This window comes from Lottia gigantea, assembly GCF_000327385.1.
Source record: "Lottia gigantea unplaced genomic scaffold LOTGIsca_298, whole genome shotgun sequence".
Taxonomy (NCBI): Eukaryota; Metazoa; Mollusca; class Gastropoda; family Lottiidae; genus Lottia; species Lottia gigantea.
Window position 1 is genome coordinate 1,253 of NW_008708978.1, and position 24,632 is coordinate 25,884.

At 31.2% G+C, this 24,632-nt stretch overlaps 5 protein-coding genes across 5 annotated transcripts; 2 read left to right on the forward strand and 3 right to left on the reverse strand.

The window, feature by feature from the left end:
- Nucleotides 1-1,043: 1,043 nt before the first annotated feature.
- LOTGIDRAFT_239542 (hypothetical protein) lies at nt 1,044-4,554 on the forward strand (the record flags this gene model as incomplete). Its single annotated transcript, XM_009056993.1, has 8 exons — nt 1,044-1,059; nt 1,420-1,549; nt 2,784-2,911; nt 3,159-3,203; nt 3,581-3,640; nt 3,676-3,699; nt 4,090-4,204; nt 4,392-4,554. 8 exons carry the CDS (start codon nt 1,044-1,046, stop codon nt 4,552-4,554), a joined length of 681 nt encoding a protein of 226 aa, XP_009055241.1.
- Nucleotides 4,555-5,887: 1,333 nt separating this feature from the next.
- LOTGIDRAFT_145224 (hypothetical protein) lies at nt 5,888-7,240 on the reverse strand (the record flags this gene model as incomplete). Its single annotated transcript, XM_009056994.1, has 1 exon — nt 5,888-7,240. The coding sequence occupies one exon, from the start codon at nt 7,238-7,240 to the stop codon at nt 5,888-5,890; it is 1,353 nt and encodes a 450-aa protein (XP_009055242.1).
- Nucleotides 7,241-10,452: 3,212 nt separating this feature from the next.
- LOTGIDRAFT_145246 (hypothetical protein) lies at nt 10,453-10,905 on the reverse strand (the record flags this gene model as incomplete). The annotated part of the gene is made up of 1 exon (XM_009056995.1): nt 10,453-10,905. A coding segment is annotated over one exon (453 nt), but the record flags the coding sequence as incomplete, so codon positions are not given.
- A 4,038-nt stretch (nt 10,906-14,943) lies between these two features.
- LOTGIDRAFT_239543 (hypothetical protein) lies at nt 14,944-23,375 on the reverse strand (the record flags this gene model as incomplete). Its single annotated transcript, XM_009056996.1, has 13 exons — nt 23,259-23,375; nt 22,400-22,518; nt 21,987-22,106; nt 21,651-21,710; nt 21,187-21,282; nt 19,665-19,754; nt 19,394-19,459; nt 18,033-18,094; nt 17,589-17,681; nt 17,306-17,370; nt 16,913-16,981; nt 16,348-16,450; nt 14,944-14,969 (listed from the first exon to the last, which is right to left on the reverse strand). The coding sequence occupies exons 1-13, from the start codon at nt 23,328-23,330 to the stop codon at nt 14,944-14,946; spliced, it is 1,041 nt and encodes a 346-aa protein (XP_009055244.1). The 5' UTR covers nt 23,331-23,375.
- A 982-nt stretch (nt 23,376-24,357) lies between these two features.
- LOTGIDRAFT_145222 (hypothetical protein) lies at nt 24,358-24,630 on the forward strand (the record flags this gene model as incomplete). The annotated part of the gene is made up of 1 exon (XM_009056997.1): nt 24,358-24,630. A coding segment is annotated over one exon (273 nt), but the record flags the coding sequence as incomplete, so codon positions are not given.
- Nucleotides 24,631-24,632: the final 2 nt, after the last annotated feature.

Sequence of the window (24,632 nt, forward strand, 5' to 3'; positions counted from 1 at the left end):
ATACCTTACTGAGGTGAAACCTGAAACATCCGATTGTAGGTATACCTCACTGAGGTGAAACCTGAAATATCCGATTGTAGGTATACCTCACTGAGGTGAAACCTGAAACATCCGATTGTATATATACCTTACTGAGGTGAAACCTGAAACATCCGTTTGTAGGTATAACTCACTGAGGTGAAACCTGAAACATCCAATTGTAGGTATATCTTACTGAGGTGAAACCTGAAACATCCGATTGTAGGTATACCTCACTGAGTTGAAACCTGAAACATCCGATTGTAGGTATACCTCACTGAGGTGAAACCTGAAACATCCGATTGCAGTACGATGGCAAACATTTTTTTTAAAAAAAGTTATTCTAAAATACGAAATGTAACATCAAGGGTTTTATTTCAGATATGTAGAATTTTAACCGCTGGTATGGTACAAAACATTCTATTTCGTGAAATTTATCGGATAGATATTTCTCATAATTTATTCTTAATATTTTAGTTTACCTCAAATGTCCCGTGCCCTATCGTACAATCGATTTGGATGTAGTTTTTATGTGTAAAAATATATTTCTTTTCATAAATTTCTATAATTGATTCCCATTATTTTTACCATGATTTCAATCTGATTGAATATAAAAGCAGGGATTATTTCATGTAATTAAGTTTTCGTTTGACTATAGATAGTAATAATAGGTCTTCACGGTGCCGGTCACCAGTCGGTAGCCTCAGGCTTTCTAGTTTCGTATCTATCAACTAAAAATACTTTAATGCATGATTGATAAAGGGTTAACTGTGTTAAAAAGGGGGGCAAATTAAGGTCGAAGAGTATAGGTTGGAGAGTATACAGTGAGTGATTGTTGGATAGTCGGACAGGCACGGTAACTACAACTAGTAGCATCATCTCTTTAACACACCCGAAAATATCAAATATTTCTAACGTGTTTCACTTTAGTAGATAAACCTTGTAAATGAGACCTGTGTAAAAATAATCATTATATAGGTATGATTATCTAAACGGCTAATAAAAGTTTCTTTTGTTTTGTAAATATGAACAAGAGTAAGGGTAAAACACTCTAGTATACAAAGGTCGTTCACTGCCTCATGCGAAGTTATATAGCTTAAGTAAACTATGTTATTTATTAATAAGGGTTTTCAACGACAATGGCTTTTTAGATAAAGACATTTTACAGACAGAAAAACATCAATTATTTATTTTACTCAAATCCGTACAGAAGCTATCTAATAGCTTACAAAAACAGGTGCCACTTTTCATTATGAAAAACCCCATTTTTTACGATTGATATACTTACTTCCTCTAATGAAAAGTTCATTAACTTCTATAAATTTGGTTTTGTCGCTAGAATTTAGGATTTTTATTCAATATATTTAACCATCTTTATCTTTGCGTATTGTTTAGTTACAGTTCACAGTCAAAGTCAAATAACAACGGAGACCTTACCCGACAAGTGTAATAATGCTCCTCTTTCGAGTTGTTATAATATCGTCTCTAGTGAAATCATTGCTGCTAACAGAGATCTTACGGCTTACTGCAGGTAAAGAATTTGTTTAAACATTTCTGTGAACAATTTTTAAAACTCTCTCCATTAAAATCCAATACGTCGACCCATACCAATTATAAATATTAGAACCTCTTAAAAAATCGAATATTTCTAGCTGTTGTCAAGTATATCAAGTGTTTATTTATTGTATAATTTAGAGCTGTAGTCAAGTATATCAAGTGTTTATTCATTGTATAATTTAGAGCTGTAGTCAAGTATATCAAGTGTTTATTCATTGTATAATTTAGAGCTGTAGTCAAGTATATCAAGTATTTTTTTATTGTATAATCTAGAGCTGTAGTCAAGTATATCAAGTGTTTATTTATTGTATAGCCTAGAGCTGTAGTCAAGTATATCAAGTGTTTATTTATTGTATAATTTAGAGCTGTATCAAGTGTTTATTTATTGTATAATTTAGAGCTGTAGTCAAGTATATCAAGTATTTATTTATTGTATAATTTAGAGCTGTAGTCAAGTATATCAAGTGTTTATTTATTGTATAATCTAGAGCTGTAGTCAAGTATATCAAGTATTTTTTTATTGTATAATTTAGAGCTGTAGTCAAATATATCAAGTGTTTATTTATTGTATAATCTAGAGCTGTAGTCAAGTATATCAAGTGTTTATTTATTGTATAATTTAGAGCTGTAGTCAAGTATATCAAGTGTTTATTTATTGTATAATTTAGAGCTGTAGTCAAGTATATCAAGTCTTTATTTATTGTATAATTTAGAGCTGTAGTCAAGTATATCAAGTGTTTATTTATTGTATAATTTAGAGCTGTAGTCAAGTATATCAAGTGTTTATTTATTGTATAGTCTAGAGCTGTAGTCAGGTATATCACGTGTTTATTTATTGTATAGTCTAGAGCTGTAGTCAGGTATATCACGTGTTTATTTATTGTATAATTTAGAGCTGTAGTCAAGTATATCAAGTCTTTATTTATTGTATAATTTAGAGCTGTAGTCAAGTATATCAAGTGTTTATTTATTGTGTAATCTAGAGCTGTAGTCAAGTATATCAAGTGTTTATTCATTGTATAATTTAGAGCTTTAGTCATGTATATCAGGTGTTTATTTATTGTATAATTTAGAGCTGTAGACAAGTATATCAAGTGTTTTTTTATTGCATAATTCAGAGCTGTAGTCAAGTATATCAAGTGTTTATTTATTGTATAATTTAGAGCTGTAGTCAAGTATATCAAGTGTTTATTTATTGTTTAATTTAGAGCTGTAGTCAAGTATATCAAGTGTTTAGAAGATGCTACGTGTGATTGTAAACTAGGAATAAATGTTGTAGCTTTGACAGGATCTACATCGTTTAATTACCAACTTTCTGCTTACAACTGTTCTAGTGGTACGTACTCTCTTTCAAGTGTTCAATAGATACTGAGCATGTACCTATAATACTTAATAGCACGCCGGCATGCAGCACAAGACTTTGGGTTGTTCACTGTTTAGTTAATACACCATCGATCTAATCAGGGTTTAAAGGCAGTCAATATTTTTGAATACTGAATCTTGTATTTATATAAAACCCCAATACAATTTTTTTTCTTAAAGTTGAATATTCATATTGTTATCCAATGTCAATTTCTTTTCAGTTCTAAATGAAACTTTAAATGTCGGACCTGGTTTTAACTGCCCTGGTAAGTTAAATCTCATCCACATTAATCTCTAAAATGACCTCACATTTACAATCTTACTTTTTTAATGAAGTTTGTGCTGTTAACGCGTAACTTCTCTACTTCGGGCGACTCGTTCGGGCATGCTAACTCGTTGACAATACATGGTTGGTTAACGTCTGTTTCCAGAAGATGCCGATATCACAGACTTCGACAATACACTTCTTATACGACTAATAGAACAAATAATAGAACAATGGAGAAGATATTTTTATTTCATGATTTAAATCAAAAGTCAAAGTGATTAAGTCTATTGATATAAACTATAATCCAAGTTCGAGATACGGAAGTTTGTAAGAAATGAAACTACTATAGAAAATAAAGTTCTTGTTTCTCTATAGGCGGAGTTGGTCCTGGTGATCCGGAAGTCGAAGGTCTGTTAGTTCTCTCATTAGAGACATGTAAGTATTTTGAATTATTGATTTTATATTTTAAGATTCTAAATATCATGAATGTGAAAGTAAGTATTAGTGCTAGTATGATATATTGGTGAATCGATGTATCGCGATAGGACATGTCACATACGCGTATCGTATCGCGACGTCGTGTATCGATACTTCGCGATTTTTATAACCGTAAAACCTGGATTGTCTACCCTAACCGTAAAACCTGGACTGTCTATCCTAACCGTAAAACCTGGATTGTCTATTCTAACCGTAAAACCCGGATTGTCTATCCTAACCGTAAAACCTGGATTGTCTACCTTAACCGTAAAACCTGGATTGTCTACCCTTACCGTATAACATGGATTGTCTACCCTAACCGTATAACCTGGATGGTCTACCCTTGACGTTGTCTTGCAATTGGAATGCTTCAAGTTAATTTTTATATTTTAATTATTTTGTTTTAGTGGAGACTGTGGTGTCTCTGGAGAATAGTTGTCCTGGAATTAAACCCTGTTATAAAACATTTAGTGATGCTGCTGGTATCGCCCTGTATAAAAAGAGTTTAGGATCTTTCTGCAGGTTGGTATATCACAGTCAATAGAGATTTTTGATATTTACATTAAAAATAAAACAAAAATAAAATGAAGGAATGGTGTTTATGTCCTACTGTTCTTCACTATGTTGGCTAATGAAGACGGGCAACGACACGCAGTGTGCAGTGAGAGACATCTGGCCAGGACAGTAGGATTAGCTTACTCTTTTTCAGATTTTCAACTCACGAGGGATTTTTAACTAGAATTCCTGTAGCACAAGGGGCCTTGGTTTATTGTCCCATCCAAATGACTAGACGCTTCTTCCATGTGAGTCCCCTCTTACTTGCATCACCAGGTGCAATCCGAAGGTTTTATCTCGGCCTTTGTCGGGATTGAACCCTGAACCTTCAGGTTAACAGGCAAGCGTCTAACTCACTGAGCCACCGCGGCTCCCTACATCAAAACAAAACAATACAATTTGTCACAATTGTGTATCATAGAGGACTGAGCAAAGCATGTCTAATAAACGGGTCTTCATGACTTGTTTTGATTGGTTTCAAATAACGTCATTAGAACCTTACTACGTAGAAAAGTTGTTAGATTACAGTGGGAATGGATATCATAAAAATAGAATCGAATTGTGATGTAATTTCAATAAGATTGAATGTAAACTACTAACTAGAGTCCAAACTGAATTTCGTGTTTCTTTACAGAGCTTACGAGGATTTTTTGCCCTGCTATGAAAACGCTTCCTGTTCCTGTGGAGAAAATAGAAACGACCAAATAGTCGATCTAGTGGAAGCGGAAAGAATCTTATATAACCAGTACTGTACCATAGGTAAGTTCTTATATAACCAGTACTGTACAATAGGTAAGTTCTTATAGGATAGGTACTGTACAATAGATAAGTTTTTATATAACCAGTAATGTACTATAGGTAAGACTTTATATAACCAGTTCTGTACACTAGGTAAATTCTTCTATAACCGGTACTGTACAATAGGTAATTTCTTATATAACCAGAATTGTACAATAGGTAAGTTCTTATATTACCAGTACTGTACAATAGGTAAGTTCTTATATAACCAGAACTGTACAATAGGTAAGTTCTTATATTACTAGCACTGTACAATAAGTAAGTTCTAATAGGATCAGTACTGTACAATAGATAAGTTCTTATATAACCAGAACTGTACAATAGGTAAGTTCTTATATTACTAATACTAAACAATAGGTAAGTTCTTATATTACTAATACTGTACAATAGGTAAGTTCTTATATTACTAATACTGTACAATAGGTAAGTTCTTATATTACTAATACTGTACAATAGGTAAGTTCTTATATTACTAATACTGTACAATAGGTAAGTTCTTATATTACTAATACTAAACAATAGGTAAGTTCTTATATTACTAATACTGTACAATAGGTAAGTTCTTATAGGATAGGTACTGTACAATAGCTAAGTTCTTATATAGCCAGCACTGTACAATAGGCAAGTTCTTAAATTACTAGCACTGTACAATAGGTAAGTTCTTATAGGATCAGTACTGTACAATAGGTAAGTTCTTATATAACCAGTACTGCACAATAAGTAAGTTCTTATATAACCAGTAATGTACCATAGGCAAGTTCTTATATGATCAGTACTGTACAATAGGTAAGTTCTTATATTACCAGCACTGTACAATAGGTAAGTTCTTTTATAACCAGTACTGTACAATAATTAAGTTCTTATATAACCAGTAATGTACCATAGGCAAGTTCTTATATGATCAGTACTGTACAATAGGTAAGTTCTTATATAACCAGAACTGTACAATAAGTAAGTTCTTATATAACCAGTACTGTACAATAGGTAAGTTCTTATATAACCAGTACTATACAGTAGGCAAGTTCTTATATGATCAGTACTGTACAATAGGTAAGTTCTTACATAACCAGTACTGCACAATAAGTAAGTTCTTATATAACCAGTACTGTACAATAGGTAAGTTCTTATATAACCAGTACTGTACAATAGGCAAGTTCTTATAGGATCAGTACTGTACAATAGGTAAGTTCTTATATAACCAGTACTGTACAATAGACAAGTTCTTATATAACCAGTACTGTACAATAGGTAAGTTCTTATATAACCAGTATTGTACAGTAGACAAGTTCTTATATAACCAGTACTGTACAATAGGCAAGTTTTTATAGGATCAGTACTGTACAATAGGTAAGTTCTTATATAACCAGAACTGTACAATAGGTAAGTTCTTATATTACTAGCACTGTACAATAGGTAAGTTCCTATATAACCAGAACTGTACAATAAGTAAGTTCTTATATAGCCAGTACTGTACAAAAGGCAAGTTCTTATATAGCCAGTACTGTACAAAAGGCAAGTTCTTATAGGATCAGTACTGTACAATAAGTAAGTTCTTACATAACCAGTACTGTACAATAGGCAAGTTCTTATATTACTAGCACTGTACAATAGGTAAGTTCTTATATAACCAGAACTGTACAATAAGTAAGTTCTTATATAACCAGTACTGTACAATAGGTAAGTTCTTATATAACCAGAACTGTACAATAAGTAAGTTCTTATATAACCAGTACTGTATAATAGGTAAGTTCTTATATAACCAGTACTGTACAATAGGTAAGTTCTTATATAACCAGAACTGTACAATAAGTAAGTTCTTATATAACCAGTACTGTACAATAGGTAAGTTCTTATATAACCAGTACTGTACAATAGGTAAGTTCTTATATAACCAGAACTGTACAATAAGTAAGTTCTTATATAACCAGTACTGTACAAAAGGCAAGTTCTTATATAACCAGTACTGTACAATAGATAAGTTCTTATATAACCAGAACAGTACAATAGACAAGTTCTTATATAACCAGTACTGTACAATAGGCAAGTTCTTATATAACCAGTACTGTACAATAGATAAGTTCTTATATAACCAGAACTGTACAATAGGTAAGTTCTTATATAACCAGAACTGTACAATAGATAAGTTCTTATATAACTAGTACTGTACAATTTGTTAGTTTCGTTGAAACCATTGGAAGTTAACATCCCACTTTTCTGATTGTTAATTTTTTAAAGGATGTGCGTTCATATCATTAAGAACGTCGGTATTCCATTGCGATTTAGGAAAGCAATATTTGGTATTTACATATTTGGTATTTACATATTTGGTATTTAGTTTATTGAGTTTTCCTGAAAAACTTGTGGACATTTTTTGAATATTTCATAATATCTTATCAATTGTTTTATTGAATTTTCAGTGACAAATGGTGTATTTTTTGAGAAAGGTATTAAATGCAAAGGTAAGACGTATTGTATATCATTATATTTTATAAGTCCATACCGCAATAACTAGAAGGTTTATCTTTGAGGCAACAATTTACCTTTAAAGTCTGTTTGCTCTTCATCGCAAAATATTCCACTAGTAATCACCTATACCGTAGATATCAAATTCAATATGTTTAGAGAATATTATATTTTTAGTTTTTTAAAAGAAAATTGTTTTTTGTCAATACCATCTTGATTAATTTGATCTGTATCCACATTATCCCTAATAATAATTTTATTTTTAGGCGATAAACCAGTTGATGTATGTGAAAAAGAAAACCCTATCTATGACTGCTTTCAGAATTTTCAGAAATCTATATTCAATAAAGCTGGAAATAGAAGTGTTCTTTGTCCGTAAGTCAACATTATATCTATGTATATTAACCATCAGCACAGTAAGCAGAGGAACTAACGGTATTCGATCAACTATTTGGAATATTCTGATGAGAAGTATATTTCTGTTAAATGTTAATACATGCAATTAGTTTTCAACCTTTGAAGATATTGAGAATAATGTTGTTGAAAATATTACATAACATGGGGGTATCACCATGCTGAAACAGTTGTCAGTCGAGTCTACAAAAACTGTGTCGAAAACAATTCTTAGCTTGGAGCTGACATACAGAATATTTATTCCGTCGTTCTGACAAAATTTTTCTCATTGCACACTGCATGGGGTTGCCCGTCTTCCTTAGCCCAATTAGGTGAAGAAGAGTAGGATGTACATCCATTCATCCATTTCCTTTTTTGGATCTGACAGGTTAATGTTATGGAGTTATAAGTCTCACTGGTTGTTATATTATTATGTCTATAATTCAAATATCTTTTTATCAGAGAGGTGTGTGATAATTAATATTTCAGTGCCTTTAAAGATTATTTGAATTGTTCTGAATCAACAGCTTGTAAATGTGGTTTGACTAAATCAGCATTCGTCTTACAAGAATTGACACTAACTCATGGTAATTATGAAAGCCAGGGATGCAACGAAGGTATGTTCCATTAATCATTATCATTAACACATCATAATCAGCATAAATTATCATCATCATTGTCGTCATCATTGATGCAAGTACTATTAGAACTTACAATCATCATCATCATTATAATTCGTCATCACCATCTTGATTATCATCATCATCGTCGTCGTCATTAATGCAAGCACTAACTTGAAATCACCATCATAGTCATTTACCCACCATTCATTATTTTCATTATTTATAACATACCTCGTTTTGAAACACGTACAGGTAACGTTCTCAAATATAGTGATAAAAGATAAAAAACAATACAATCTGTATAAGAAGATATTAAGACGTTGAACCTGCAATCTTCCTACTTGTATAATAATGTCTGATAAGCATTATCTCATGTTGTTTATTTCAGTCAGTGGTGTAATTCAAATAAAATTTGGAATAAATTGTCCAGGTTTGCGAATATCACATAATTTTTATTGAATATAATCCGTTAACCAAAATTGTCGTTCGAAGCATGTAACCAAATTTTTATGATAGTGGAGGCCTCAAACAGAAGTACCATCAGGCGTTTCAAAAAGAGTTTGAGGGCCATCAGTTGTTGAAGAATTGAGATGATCGGCTTACATCCACCAAGTGATTCTGTGTTTATTAGTGTTTATATAAGCTTAGATATCAATCAGAATAGAGAATGGCCGGCCCCAGGGACAAGTGGATTTGTATCAAGTTACAATATAAACACTGATTGGTTGTAATAATTAAAATCCAATGATATCTATTTTAGAAAGTGGAACCAGCGAGAACGAGCTGTTTGAAAGCCTTGGATTGTTGGAAAGTAAGTCAGCACTTCTAACTTATCATTAAACAAGGTTTCTCAATTAACCTATGAATACCTGACACTCAATGGAAGATTATGTAACCTCGAGACTGAACAGGGCAGTGGACATTGACGACCGGGTCCGGGATTGTTTCCTTTGTTTTGGCAGTCTTGTTAGCAATTTTATAAATATTTGTGTATCTGTGAAATTGCTTTATAAAATATATTATGTTGTTTTCCTTCGCTTAATGGACATTTCATTTGATTCATTGGAGAACAAGTCTTTCTTATCAATGTCGTTCGATCTAGAACTAGCTAGAACTAAAGAAAACTTGGAATATGTTCAAATTCTGAGCGTCAAAACAATGGTTTAATTTTGCAGATAAAATAGTGTTAAAGTCGATACAAGACTGTCACACAATAGAAAGATGTTATCGAACAAAGGATTCGTCTTCAGCGAAAGCCCTCTACGAGAAAAACGCTACTGCTATGTGCCAGTGAGTTCAAACGTTTACATTCTCCTAACCTTAACCTTAAACCCAAATCTAAACCTTAAACCTAAATCTTAAACCTGATATACTGATATGATACCGTCACGTTTAGGGCCAGACTTGGAATGTCACTTTATAAATGAGATGTTCCGATCAGTTTTTGAGAATGTTCACTATGTTAAAAGCCAATTTTTCATATATATGAATTCTGTTTTCTAGGCCCAATGTTCCCCATTCCCTAAACATAAAAACTCTAGAAATATCAGTCATTGTCAAATTAGATTTATCTTTCAGATCCTATAGTGATTTCATCCATTGTGTTGAACAAGCCTCGTGCTTGTGTGGACGTTTTGCAGATCCTGTTTTCCAGGCGGATCTTTATAGACAAAAAGTTCAACATGTTGGAATCTGTCCTGCAGGTAGTGTTTAACTTTGTAATTATAAGTATATGTATGCTAGATGAAAGGTTAGTGGCTTATTGAAAATACATGTCATTGAATGATATAGAATACAAGAGACCTATCCAGATATGATTTAAATTGGGTAAAGAAACATCAGCATGTATTTTGGTAATTTTAGCGTAAAATTCCCTCATTTCATTTCATTTTTCTAACGAGGTGAAATGTCTGTACTTTGTATAATTCTAAAAAATGTTCATGTGACGAGGTGAAATGTCTGTACTTTGTATAATTCTAAAAAATGTTCATGTGACGAGGTGAAATGTCTGTACTTGTATAAATCTAAAGAATATTCATGTGACGAGGTGAAATGTCTGTACTTGTATAAATCTAAAGAATGTTCATGTGACGAGGTGAAATGTCTGTACTTGTATAAATCTAAAGAATGTTCATGTGACGAGGTGAAATGTCTGTACTTGTATAAATCTAAAGAATGTTCATGTGACGAGGTGAAATGTCTGTACTTGTATAAATCTAAAGAATGTTCATGTGACGAGGTGAAATGTCTGTACTTGTATAAATCTGAAGAATGTTCATGTGACGAGGTGAAATGTCTGTACTTGTATAAATCTAAAGAATGTTCATGTGACGAGGTGAAATGTCTGTACTTGTATAAATCTGAAGAATGTTCATGTGACGAGGTGAAATGTCTGTAATTTGTATAATTCTAAAGTATACTCACGTGATTATAATTTCAGATGTAACAGTAAAGGCAGTTTTTTCTTGTGGTAAGTCGTAGTGCTGTTTTTATTTGAAGGGGTGTGTATATTTGTTATTTAAAGATGGGGTGTGAGAGGGGGGGGGGGGGGAATGTATTTGGCTTCTGAAATAACCTCGGTGGTATCAGTTGATACCATTAGTTGAGGGGGCCAGGAAGGGGCCAGAAAATTTTCCAGTGGGGCACAGGCTATTCTTTTACTATGCGACCAGGCGTTGCTTCATCAACACGATTCTTTAATCTTAAGCAGGTAAAACTGGTTTTGGGTCTCGATTTCATGTAGACGACGTGCTCTATCTATTGTATTGATTTTATTTGTCAGTATTGTTATTTTTAGATGCATGTGCTATGAGTGAAGCTAATAATCTAAGCAACCCTATAAACCAATGTTTCGTCGATTATCAGGAGTCAATCAAATCAGCCCCTAACGATGTGAATTTAGTATGTCTGTGAGTATAGGCTAGTTTAATAACTACTACCAATTCTCAAACAATTATTCTGAATTTCATATCGTGGTTTGGATCGTAATTACTTGTTTTTAATTATATTACTTTCTTCTTCACGGGACATTCTACACCACGAAATGATCCTTGTCATATGGTTAGGCATGGTACCCGCAAGATATTTGGATTGACAGAGAACTACTTCTACAAACCCACCAACATGCTTTCGGTCAGGCGACCAAGGCCTTTCCCCCACACAATATTGATTTCAAGGATGTCTTTGAGTAAACTGAAAAAACGTCTTGATATCACTGACTTCACTGGATAATATTTCTATCTTTCTAGTAGAAAAAGGGAGAGTGGGCATATAATCATTAGGTCGTCCAAAACTCTAGAAACTTGAGAAATTTGATGTTGTTCGTCGGATGTTGTTCAGAAATATATTGTTATTCTATATTACAGTGGATATAAAAGTTTTTTGAAATGTGTTGAAGGAACTGCCTGTTCTTGTGGATTGAAGAAATCTGCCAGCATTTTACAAACTTTAACTTTAGCTCATTCCTTTTACGATAGAAATAATTGTTCCAGCAGTAAGTAGCTTTATAATCGAGTATTTTCTAGGGAATTGTCGTGATTCGATTGTCAACAGAAGGTCGGTTTGACAGGCCAATAGACATGTAGGTTGTGGCCGAATACGTCTTCGTGTGGAAAATTCTTTGTTGATTTAAAAGGCTCAGGGCCCGGTTAGAAATAAAACAACTTACAATAAAATTTTACCACAAATTGACATGATCAATTATGAATTGTCTTGCTTGTATGGATATTGTTTAGACTAGGGGTAAATATTGATATTACAATGTTAGATTTTGTGAAGACTGGGCTAGACGTACAACTAGTATACTCAGTGCCTGACATGACTCGGTCCTTTTTCCTTAAATTATTCTAGACTATTTCTGAAGAATCTAGATAAGCGAATGATTTAGGCGTCTATTGTCTGAGCAAAGTTAAAAGTTTTTTTTTGTATATTTATTTGAATGAATTAGAATATCAGCCTCAAAATAGTACTTTTATTCTTAGAATTTCTTTGCGTTTTTTTTTTTTCTTTTGCAGTTAAAGAGAAATCCTTTTGAAGACATAATCTGTGCTCATCTTTATATTTCTATCAACGCAAGGACATTCTAAGACTATCAGTATCGGTGCTATTTTAAGGCTGCTATTCCATTTCTCATACAAATGCTCGACAAAATTAAAAAAAAACACGTTTACTTTGCTCTGACAATAAACGTATGGTTTTGTTATCGGTATTATATTTTTATTATGTTGTTTTCAGTCAGTGGAAAGGTTCCTATTCAATTTGGAATCAATTGTCCATATAATAATACAGACGGAACTTCAGAAAACGAGATTCTAACCACACTAGGCGTCATGGAAAGTAAGTTCGTGCAATGATACTCTTTTATATTTCCCACTGCCGAGGAATCTTTTTATGTACCCAGCCTGTATCACATATAGTGTTTCTATATCAGTCCCTCCTACCTGAAGTTTCCAAATCGCAGAAACCCCGGTCTCCTCATCAAATAAAATGCTGATCTTTGTTAAATATATCTTGATCATTGGAATAGAAATAGAGTAGAAGTTAATTTGAACCACTGTGCTGAGGGATTTTCTTTCTTTGTACACCTCGTTGTCATTATGTTTATATAGCAAAGTTTCTATTTCTATACGTGAACAAAACCATGACTAAAAACTAGGAGAAAACGTCACTGTACACATTATATAAACAATAGGACATTCTTATTTTTACAGTTGATTTATCAAAATTCCCTACTTTAAATTGTTTGCACGTAACTTCCTCAATATTGGAATCATCTCTCTGTTACAGGTGAAGCTACACTGCGGTATGTGAAACTATGCCCGACTGTCCAACAATGTATCGCTAAAGCTGATGTTGACATGGCCAAAGCTTTACACGAGAAAAACGGAGCAGATTATTGTCGGTACGTTTTATTTCAAGTTTGGTGTCGTAATCTCTTAATACACCTTCTCATTCACGATGTTTTTTACAGATCGCCAAGCCATATTTTTGACATGTCAAAAACGTTTTTAAGATTGTATTCTGATTGTATGATAACTTGTTAACATCCACTTCATATACACGATATTTCTAACGAGTACTAACGAATCACGAACTCGAGTCAACCGCAAGCATCATACGAGTTATTATTAAAATATATTTACAGCATACTTGCACCACATGTGTTTTAATATTATTTTATTCAGTGTTGGCAGTATTTATGTTCACTGTCTTGAAGATACGAAATGCGGATGTGAAGATGAAGATTTTCAGACAATGGTGGTATTAGCTAAAAAGCAACATCTCTCAATTTGTCTCGGTGAGTAGTGAATTAAAATCAGAGCCTATCAGTGTATGATGAATCACTAGGAATGTATTTGATCAGGTGACAAAGAAAAATGTGTTTTAACGAAGAGAAGCATGTATTTATTACATTAAGGTAGAACTGTCTGTATTCAAATCGTCTCCTCACGTTCGTTGATGAGAATCAATCTTGGACCAATTATATAGACACGTGACCAGAAATAGTTAAAAAGATAAATTCAACTAAATTTACCTTCAGTTGAGAATTTGGTTTCTGTTCTCTCTGGACATTGATAATTGCAGAAAACACACGAAAAACAATATCTTGTTAGAAATATAAACGTTTTGGTGGAAAAACTCAAATTCAGATCATTGATCGCCTTTATTGATACTTTTATAAATTTTATTCCATGATATTTCCACGTTTTTATTCATGGTGAGATAACTAGATTTATTATTACTTATTCAATTTCAGATGCTTCATTTAACGACTCTGTGACCTGTGGTAAGTTGCTTTTTTGACGATTAAAATTGCAATTTCCTTGTTTAATCACAGTCCTTCACCTAGTTTAATACTGCTCTTCTGATAAATTGTCAATTTGTTTTACTGTTTGGTTTGTCCGGCTTTAAGCAGAAATGAAGAAAGTATATTGTATAAAATTGTCCCCTCAATAATTATATATAGTTAGAAAATTGTTTGCTTATTTTTTAGTGTCAAATTAAGCAAACTATTCGATTAATTGGTGTTTCTAATGAATTATCATTTATTCTTAATCATATCATTATGTCCTTATTGCATATAATTAAGAGTTTTAACCAATCATAAATATCCATGTATGTACTGTCTGGATAAACAAAAAAGACTTTTTGACCTTTCTTGATCGGTTAGGAATTCTGCTATTAATTCTCTTCTTATTTAGCTAATTATGAATTAATAATTATGAACACCTCTACTTTCTATTCATAGAAGTATTAGCATTTTCATAAATGAAAATAAGGGAACCCATCTTTAATAGGATGATAAAAGGCACCGTCTAATATTTTGTTAATTTTATAATATTCAAGTATTAATGTTTATATTTCTGTTTTTCAGGTTCTGCTGTGATCAAGATTTCGTCTCTAACTTTATTATTTATTAACTTTACTTTTTTAAATTTCTTTAACTTTATCAATTCCTACAGTCAATAAGTTACCTTTCTTTTCCTATTTCCTAATCAATCTGATTAAAACACAGATGTATCCGTTTCGTTTCATAAGATTTCTGTAGGTTATTACACTTGCTATCCATGGTCCAACCAGGAGGGCTTATTCTCAAAAACTTAAATAAGATAAAATCCAGATCATGGTTGAATACTAAATGATCCAGAACATGACATGTAGGACAATTCTGTCAGATCATGGATTGTAAGTAGAGTCACCCCAAAGAAACAAGGTCTGTGTTTTAATAAGAGTGGTTCTGAAATCGTTTTCTTCTATTTAAATGTTAATGCTAATCTTTGTTTTGACCAGCGTGACAACAAGTATAGCGTTACCACTATAGCAACAACACATATTGTTAAAAAAAATAGAATTAGTTTTTGTACAACTTTTAATATTGAAACAAATCAAAGATGATTATATATACAGTCGAATTAATACTTCATGGGGACTCATGGTTCATTAATTTCCAAAATGAGGACAAATTCTTAAGAACATTTTATTACGAATTGTTGTTGTCAATTAATATCTGTACTATAACACTGAATAAACTATAATATATTTAATGTTTTAATTCATTGAACATGAAAAATACCAAAACCATGGCAGTAAAATATTGTTTGAAATGCCTAAATAACAGAAACGAGTGGAAGAGACAGGGTTGTTTTAATATCAAACTGATCCTGTACAACTGATAACCAATTCAATTGAGTAATAATTCAACAGATATACTTCTTAATATTTCATATTTATCCAACATTTTGACAACCCAATTTTTCTGGAAGATAATGGTCTATTTTTAAACCACCTGTCACAAGGACTGTAGAATTATAGACCAATCTCTGTGCCCAATAAACTGTCAATAAATAAGAGAAAATGTGGTTTTTAAATCAAACTGATCCTCTACAGCTGATTTTATAATTAATAAGGTAATAATTCCTCATAATATCTCACTTACTACTTATTATATACAAAATATTTTAATAACCCAGGAAATTTAAAAAACAAATTGTTAAGATTTTGTATCCTGATCATGTGACTACAAAATAGAATGAGATCAACTAAATTAACTATAATTCATGATGTATATCAATCGCATATAGTATTCTATATAATACCACCATATATTCAGTCAATAATTAATGAATAAATAGTCACTTGGATGATAAAGTGGGTAGAGTCTAAGCACTTTAAAAAAACAAAGAAGAAATAAATCGGAGTTTAATTTAATAATGAACACTATTATCACTTTGTAAGTTTATTGATTTACAGAATTCCATCCCACCAATGAAATCATCACATTTTAATCTGACTTTTTTGATTGGTCATTGTTTCGATAGTTTCGATATCGGTTACGAAGCCAGGATAAATCTGATTGTATTTTTTGACGGAGAACGTGTAAGGTGGTTACTAAATTTCCAGCAAATAAAATAAAATGAATAACAGCTAGAACTATAACCTGAAAATAGAAATAAAAGGGAGATAATCAATATAACTCTTCTCTTAATCTGACATTCATAGAAATTCTCCAAAGTTAAAAGGTGCTGTATTGTAAGAATATTTCTTATTTGAATGGAGTTTTACATCCTACTTTTCTGCACCATGTGGTCAAATGAAGGTAACGTTATGCAGGGTGCAATGAGGGAAATTTTGCTGTTAAGGGATCTTTAACGTGCACAGCCTATAGCACCTTGTTTTATTGTCCCCTCCCAACAACTAGACACTTTTTGTGAGTTGTAAATGATCAGACCTCTATAGATAATACTGAACATTCCCCTTACTTGTTGTTTACAAGCGCGTGCTTTATTAAAATTTATCTACTTCAATGATACTGTCTTTAATTGCTGAGACAAATTTACATGTAGTGTTCATACATTTTCACTTTTACAGTCATCAAATATCGGTTATTGTAATGACTTACCTGCCATTCTTTACACTCTGGAAGTCTGGATAATTGATATAAAGTATAAGCATTATAAAACTGGAAAACCTGGACAAAAACAAAATACAAAGTCATGAGAAAGTATAAACAACAGTGAAATATAAATATAGTCAAATTAAATTACTAGTATAAACAACAGTGAAATATAAATATAGTCAAATTAAATTACTAGTATAAACAACATGACAGTTAACCTAGAAGTTATAAATCTTATCTTAAAAGAAAAAATATCAAAATATAAGATTCCAAATGATTTATTGATCATTGGAAAACATGAAATCATTTTGATCTGCTTTAGACTGAAACATTTTTCCAAGATTATTTCTAAAACAATTAACTAAGTTTCACAGATCTAATAATAAAAATACTTACGTAACCCAAGAAAAGAAATGGTAACAGGAAAGCCAGGCCTTTCCACATCCACGACATAAAACCCTCTAAAATAAAATCATTAAAAATACAGGTCAATACAGTAAAGACAAGACAGGACAGGTTTCCTCATCATGAAGTTAATATTTAGATTTTTAATTATCAATATAATAAACACTAAGTTCTATCCTTATATAACATCAAATATCTATAATCCCATTGCAAGTCAAAAAAATATATGAAAGACCTTCAAATCCATACAATGACCTTGACCTCATTTACTTACCTACTGTAATATCCATATCATGACCTTCACCCAGTGACCTCATTCTATATAAACACCCACTTTGATAATAATATTGCATCACATATACACAGCCTAGTGATAAATTTAAACAAATATAATTGAGATTAACACCAGAAGATCAACTCTTAGAATTCACTAGGTCATTCTAGACTAGAACAGGGACAATTGAACTATGGCTGGTCCTGTTTAAAATATGTGACAGACAATGGAAGAAACAGAAGGCTCATGCTTATATCCTGACAAAATAAGAGTATCCAATTTTAACGACTATAAGGTGATAGAATATTTGATTGATATAATTCCTCATGTGAAAAGTTCATTAACTGCTACCAATGTTTCGTCAATATGTTGTTGTGGATTTCAGGTTTCATTTTGAGGGTTGGATCACTAGTACTTGTTTATTTATTCAAGAAATTTACTTACTTAGATATAGTGTAAAGAAAATATACTGCTTTCTAAACAATTGATATGTTAAACTATCTGGCCTAGAAAATATTTCATTTCATTATTAAGTCATAATTTCATTCAACTTCCTAAAAACAGAGTTATACATTTTTAGTTTTGTCTTTTAACACATCTGAGCTCATCCAATACAGGGTGTATAATGTTAACAATGATATGCTGACAACGGCACGTCTATCTATTGCAGGGTGTATAATGTTAACAATGATATTATGTTGACAACGGCACGTCTATCTAATGCAGGCTGTATAATGTTAACAATGATATTATGCTGACAACGGCACGTCTATCTAATGCAGGGTGTATAATGTTAACAATGATATTATGCCGACAACGGCACGTCTATCTAATGCAGGCTGTATAATGTTAACAATGATATTATGCTGACAACGGCACGTCTAATGCAGGGTGTATAATGTTAACAATGATATTATGCTGACAACGGCACGTCTATCTAATGCAGGTTGCATAATGTTAACAATGATATTATGTTCACAACGGCACATCTATCTAATGCAAGGTGTATAATGTTAACAATGATATTATGTTGACAACGGCACGTCTATCTAATGCAGGGTGTATAATGTTAACAATGATATTATGTTGACAACGACACGTCTATCTAATGCAGGTTGTATAATGTTAACAATGATATTATGCTGACAACGGCACGTCTATCTAATGCAAGGTGTATAATGTTAACAATGATATTATGCTGACAACGGCACGTCTATCTAATGCAGGCTGTATACTGTTAACAATGATATTATGCTGACAACGGCACGTCTGTCTAATGCAGGCTGTATAATGTTAACAATGATATTATGCTGACAACGGCACGTCTATCTAATGCAGGGTGTATAATGTTAACAATGATATTATGTTGACAACGGCACGTCTATCTAATGCAGGCTGTATAATGTTAACAATGATATTATGCTGACAACGGCACGTCCAATGCTTATAATGTCTCAGATACAAAATCTTCATCAGGAAAACTTGTTAAGAGATTTAATTGTACATGTATAACATGTTAAATCATACTAAATATTGTGTTTGTTTCTTGTTTAAAGGAAACTCCTATGTACATACTAATACAAATCTGAATACATGAAACTTGAATCTGGTCATTTTTCTGAGTATATTTTACTTGAGATATAAAAAGCTTCAGGAAACCAAGATTATAACTATACATGTGAGATATTCTATTTACTAATAGTTTTACTATTTGTCTCTCCTTGCTAGAAATGACATATCTATATATTTATTATTGTCCAGTATTTATTGCAGTGCTCTGTATATTATTAACAAATTGGACTCACCAAATCAAAGTGATACCAGCACAGACAGTAGAAATAAAATGATGAGTCAACCACCAGCCTTTTATTCTGTAAAATAATCACAGCAAATATAGTTTTAGAGCAAATCTATATACACTGGTCATCAAACTTTTACACACTGACCAAGATTAAAACCACATGTCCACCATTTATTCAACGTAAAAGACACTCGAATCAACTGTCTTAATTATTAACTTCGGCAGCAAACAATTTCAATCCATGGTAAAACAGTTTAAAATAAATACAAGCATACCTAGAGCCATTTACCACCAAAATACTTTCTCTAATAGTTAATGTACAATAATACCAGACTAATAGAAAATTTAATACAGCATCTGTCCATCTGTAATTAATAATAATACACTAAAATACTTTCTCTAATAGTTAATGTACAATAATACCAGACTAATAGAAAATTTAATACAGCATCTGTCCATCTGTTATTAATAATAATACACTAAAATACTTTCTCTAATAGTTAATGTACAATAATACCAGACTAATAGAAAATTTAATACAGCATCTGTCCATCTGTAATTAATAATAATACACTAAAATACTTTCTCTAATAGTTAATGTACAATAATACCAGACTAATAGAAAATTTAATACAGCATCTGTCCATCTGTTATTAATAATAATACACTAAAATACTTTCTCTAATAGTTAATGTACAATAATACCAGACTAATAGAAAATTTAATACAGCATCTGTCCATCTGTTATTAATAATAATACACTAAAATACTTTCTCTAATAGTTAATGTACAATAATACCAGACTAATAGAAAATTTAATACAGCATCTGTCCATCTGTAATTAATAATAATACACTAAAATACTTTCTCTAATAGTTAATGTACAATAATACCAGACTAATAGAAAATTTAATACAGCATCTGTCCATCTGTTATTAATAATAATACACTAAAATACTTTCTCTAATAGTTAATGTACAATAATACCAGACTAATAGAAAATTTAATACAGCATCTGTCCATCTGTAATTAATAATAATACACTAAAATACTTTCTCTAATAGTTAATGTACAATAATACCAGACTAATAGAAAATTTAATACAGCATCTGTCCATCTGTTATTAATAATAATACACTAAAATACTTTCTCTAATAGTTAATGTACAATAATACCAGACTAATAGAAAATTTAATACAGCATCTGTCCATCTGTTATTAATAATAATACACTAAAATACTTTCTCTAATAGTTAATGTACAATAATACCAGACTAATAGAAAATTTAATACAGCATCTGTCCATCTGTTATTAATAATAATACACTAAAATACTTTCTCTAATAGTTAATGTACAATAATACCAGACTAATAGAAAATTTAATACAGCATCTGTCCATCTGTTATTAATAATAATACACTAAAATACTTTCTCTAATAGTTAATGTACAATAATACCAGACTAATAGAAAATTTAATACAGCATCTGTCCATCTGTTATTAATAATAATACACTAATAATCTTCATATTTTGTACTTCTGGTAACATTTGATCTTTATTTTTTGTACTGAACTCTAATTCTATTAGATTCTGTCAACTTGTAGGCTCTTTATAACATAAAATATATTTAGAAATATTGATTTATTCAAACAGGCCTTCTCTTCTTTTAGAAAAACGTAACATCAAAAAAAGATCTAAAATAACAATATGCTGAGTTTTCAAACCATACTAAATTTCTTATCAACAATTTCAAAGCATTGTTCCATTTGAGTAAAATATAATATATAAAATCATTACCTGTATTCAGTTATAAAATGCATGAATGCAGATAAAAACATCACAACATATGTTACAGTTAACTTAAATTTCTCATAATTCTGTTTATACTGAAATCTAAAATCATGGTTGAAGGAATATTAACAGATACATTTACTATTTAACATCAAACTAGACTTGACTACAGGTTAATACATGTATTAAGCTAAGCTCAGTCAGCAGCCTGCTAGGTGTGTAGTGACATGGGTTAGAATCCATCTGATGCCATGGCCTCAATATAATATAATATAATATCAAGTTTTAATGTGTGGTAAATGAAATATTAAGAAGTTTATAGCTTTTATTAAACAGAGCTTTTGATTGGTTGAATATTAAATGACTTAAAACATGAGATGTGTTATACTATCGTCGGATCAGAGATGTATAAGAATAGAAGTCATCAGGTTTATATGTTAATCAGATTGAATAATAAAACTAAGACTTACTTATCAGCTTTGTTTAATAGTGAAATATTGACACTGCCTAATATTATACTCAAATATAATCTGAAAACATAATTAATATAAACAAATTATCACCAATATTTTAACAAAGAAATTTCTTTTTGTTCCTATATTTATCCTCAAGCTTTCAAAGTATCAAAGGTGTTTTTATTTAAGCAAATCGTATCGACACAGATCAAGGTGTGTAATCAGTGTTGCAACTCGGTTATGTCAATTGTCATTTATCTATGGTGATTTAATTTGCTTATAATCGACTGTCAAAGTGATTTGATATGATTTGATTCAATAAAAATGCCTAAAAAAAGTGTTACAACAAACCCGTTTTTATGTGGTAGAATTTCCTCCATGTCTCTAAACACACTTTTTCTCTCTGACATATCATTCTTTAACTTGGTTACTTTCTCTTTTTCTTCTTCTGCTATATTAGCTAGGTTTATTCTAAATCAGAATACTCTGACATTTAAACTTGTTAAGGTTTATATATATATATATGGTCTGACAATTAAGATCATATGAGAAATGTTTGTAAGCTTCTTCTAACAAGAATTCTGATTAAGGCCAATAATATATTAATTTGTATCATACAAGCACCAGGTAGTCTTGTCTCTTCATCAGCAAGATTGTCAATGAGAGTTAAACAAACTTGCAGCAGTCATAAGGTATTCTAACGCAGTTATCAGCCTATCCTTAGTTTGCAGCCAAATTAACGAAACTATAAATCAATCACTAACTTTTTCAAGGTTTCGTTGATCTGTTTGATTCTATAACGATGATGGGCTATACTGGCCATGCATTTCTTCTGGTAAGTGACCATCTCGTCCAGTTTCTTCTGATAGGTCTTGTGGTCATTCTAAAATACAAACATACTTATCATTTGGTGTGAGATGATATACTCAAGATTACGTTTAGTTTAGCTGGCACAATGGCAGTTTTCTTCAACTATGTTCAATAAGTAGATGTGAATGCTCACTGACAATATTGAATTCAGAATCGAATGTTTAAGGCACAATGATTTGTGTTTCCTACCTGTTTTAACTATGTTGAGTGCAGGTCTTGTCAATCTAGGCCTACCGCTGCCAGTAACTTGATAATATGCATTTACAAACTATCTGTTCAACGTGTTCTAAATTTACTAATTTACATACATTGGTATGTCTCTTGTGTTACTTGAACATCTGAAACCTTTTAGTGGCTTATGAATTAAGATGCACTCAGAACCTCATCTTAATGATTTCAAATTATTACGAAGTCTGTCTGCAACTTTTCTTGTATTATGGGTATTTCTAAATGCTGCAATTTGATTGGATTGATATTGTATGCTACTGAATACAGCCAATGAGAAACTCACACAAAGCCTAAATATTTACAGTCTTTCTGTTTAGGGCTCTGGTTGTATGCACTGATATTCAATCCAATCATGTAACTGCATAATATTACAAGACTTTGATATAGTCTAGGTGATAACAAATTTCTTAGACAGTTTGTGTCAATGAACTATGACCTCAACTATCATAACCATGTCAAAACTCAAAACTGGAGCAATGAAAATTGATAGAATGCAAACGTCAATGTTTTTAGAAGTGCACTTACCTCAAGTTGAACGAATTCTTTCTCCAAATCATTCCAGTCGTCAAAACATCCATCTAGATCGGAGGTTGTCATTGAGTAATTTACACCGAATTGATGTTCAAAGTGCAAAATAAAAAGAAGTTAGCAAACGAACAAAGATCAAAAGTCGATGATGTTTATTCATGGACCAAATCTAACTCATGAATAGGAGAGTTTAATTCAAGGTGAGTAACTCGCTGCTCCAACCTACTTCAGACTACAGTAGATTGTTACAGTTATATATAAAGATATACGACACTGGTTAATGTCGAATATTGATTACTGTCTTCTATAGGTTTGATTTCCTTTACATGTTCATAATAATATACTAAACATTGCTTCATATCTGTCCACCAAAATCAACATTCGTTCTCTAGATCAATAATCAGTCAAGTTATATTAGTTTGTATCAGCAGAATTCTACAATTTTGAATATTAAAGCTAAATAAAAACACAAGAAAGAATTATGCTTGTACAGTTTGGTCTTCTATAGGTTTGATTTAGATAATGCTGGGTTAGAAACTAGTAATGTCTTCTGTCATGCTTTGATTTTAACAACGACCAAGATTTTCAACTTGACAAATCACTGTATAAAATATATGATGAATTGTATTTTCAGGTTTCAATAACGACAATCATAGTGCCAAATCTAAATGTGACTAAAAAAAGCAACTCTCCGAACACAGTCAGCTCAATATTCAATATTTCACCCGTTTCATAAAAAAAAGGGACAAATGCGCCATTTTTTGTATATATATCTTAGTCTCAGAAACGGGAATTGTTTAGCTTAGCCAATCACAGCTCACCGTCGAAATTTTTTTATCTAACATCTGTTTACCACTTTCCCACTGTCCCCAGCATTATATACGACAAACTGTAGATAGAGAATAAATAAAATACAGAGAGATCGGATGGCATTGCAATTCAACATTTGTTGTAGGTCATTAAAATCTTAAACCAATCAAATACTCATTTCATTTCATGTTCTTCCGATTGGCGAGAGGAATTCTGGGTTATTCATTGTAACCTTTTGACTTGTAGTGTCTGTCTATTTTTCAAGCGTTTTGATAGGTTAGAAAAATTTATGACAATAATATTAATAATAATGATAATAATAATGATAATAATAATAATAATAATAATAATATTAATAATAATGATAATAATAATAATAATAATAATAATAATAATAATGATAATAATAATAATGATAATAATAATAATAATAATAATAATAATAATAATAATAATAATAATAATATTAATAATAATGATAATAATAATAATAATAATAATAATAATAATAATAATAATAATATTAATAAAAATGATAAATAAAATGATAATAATAATAAT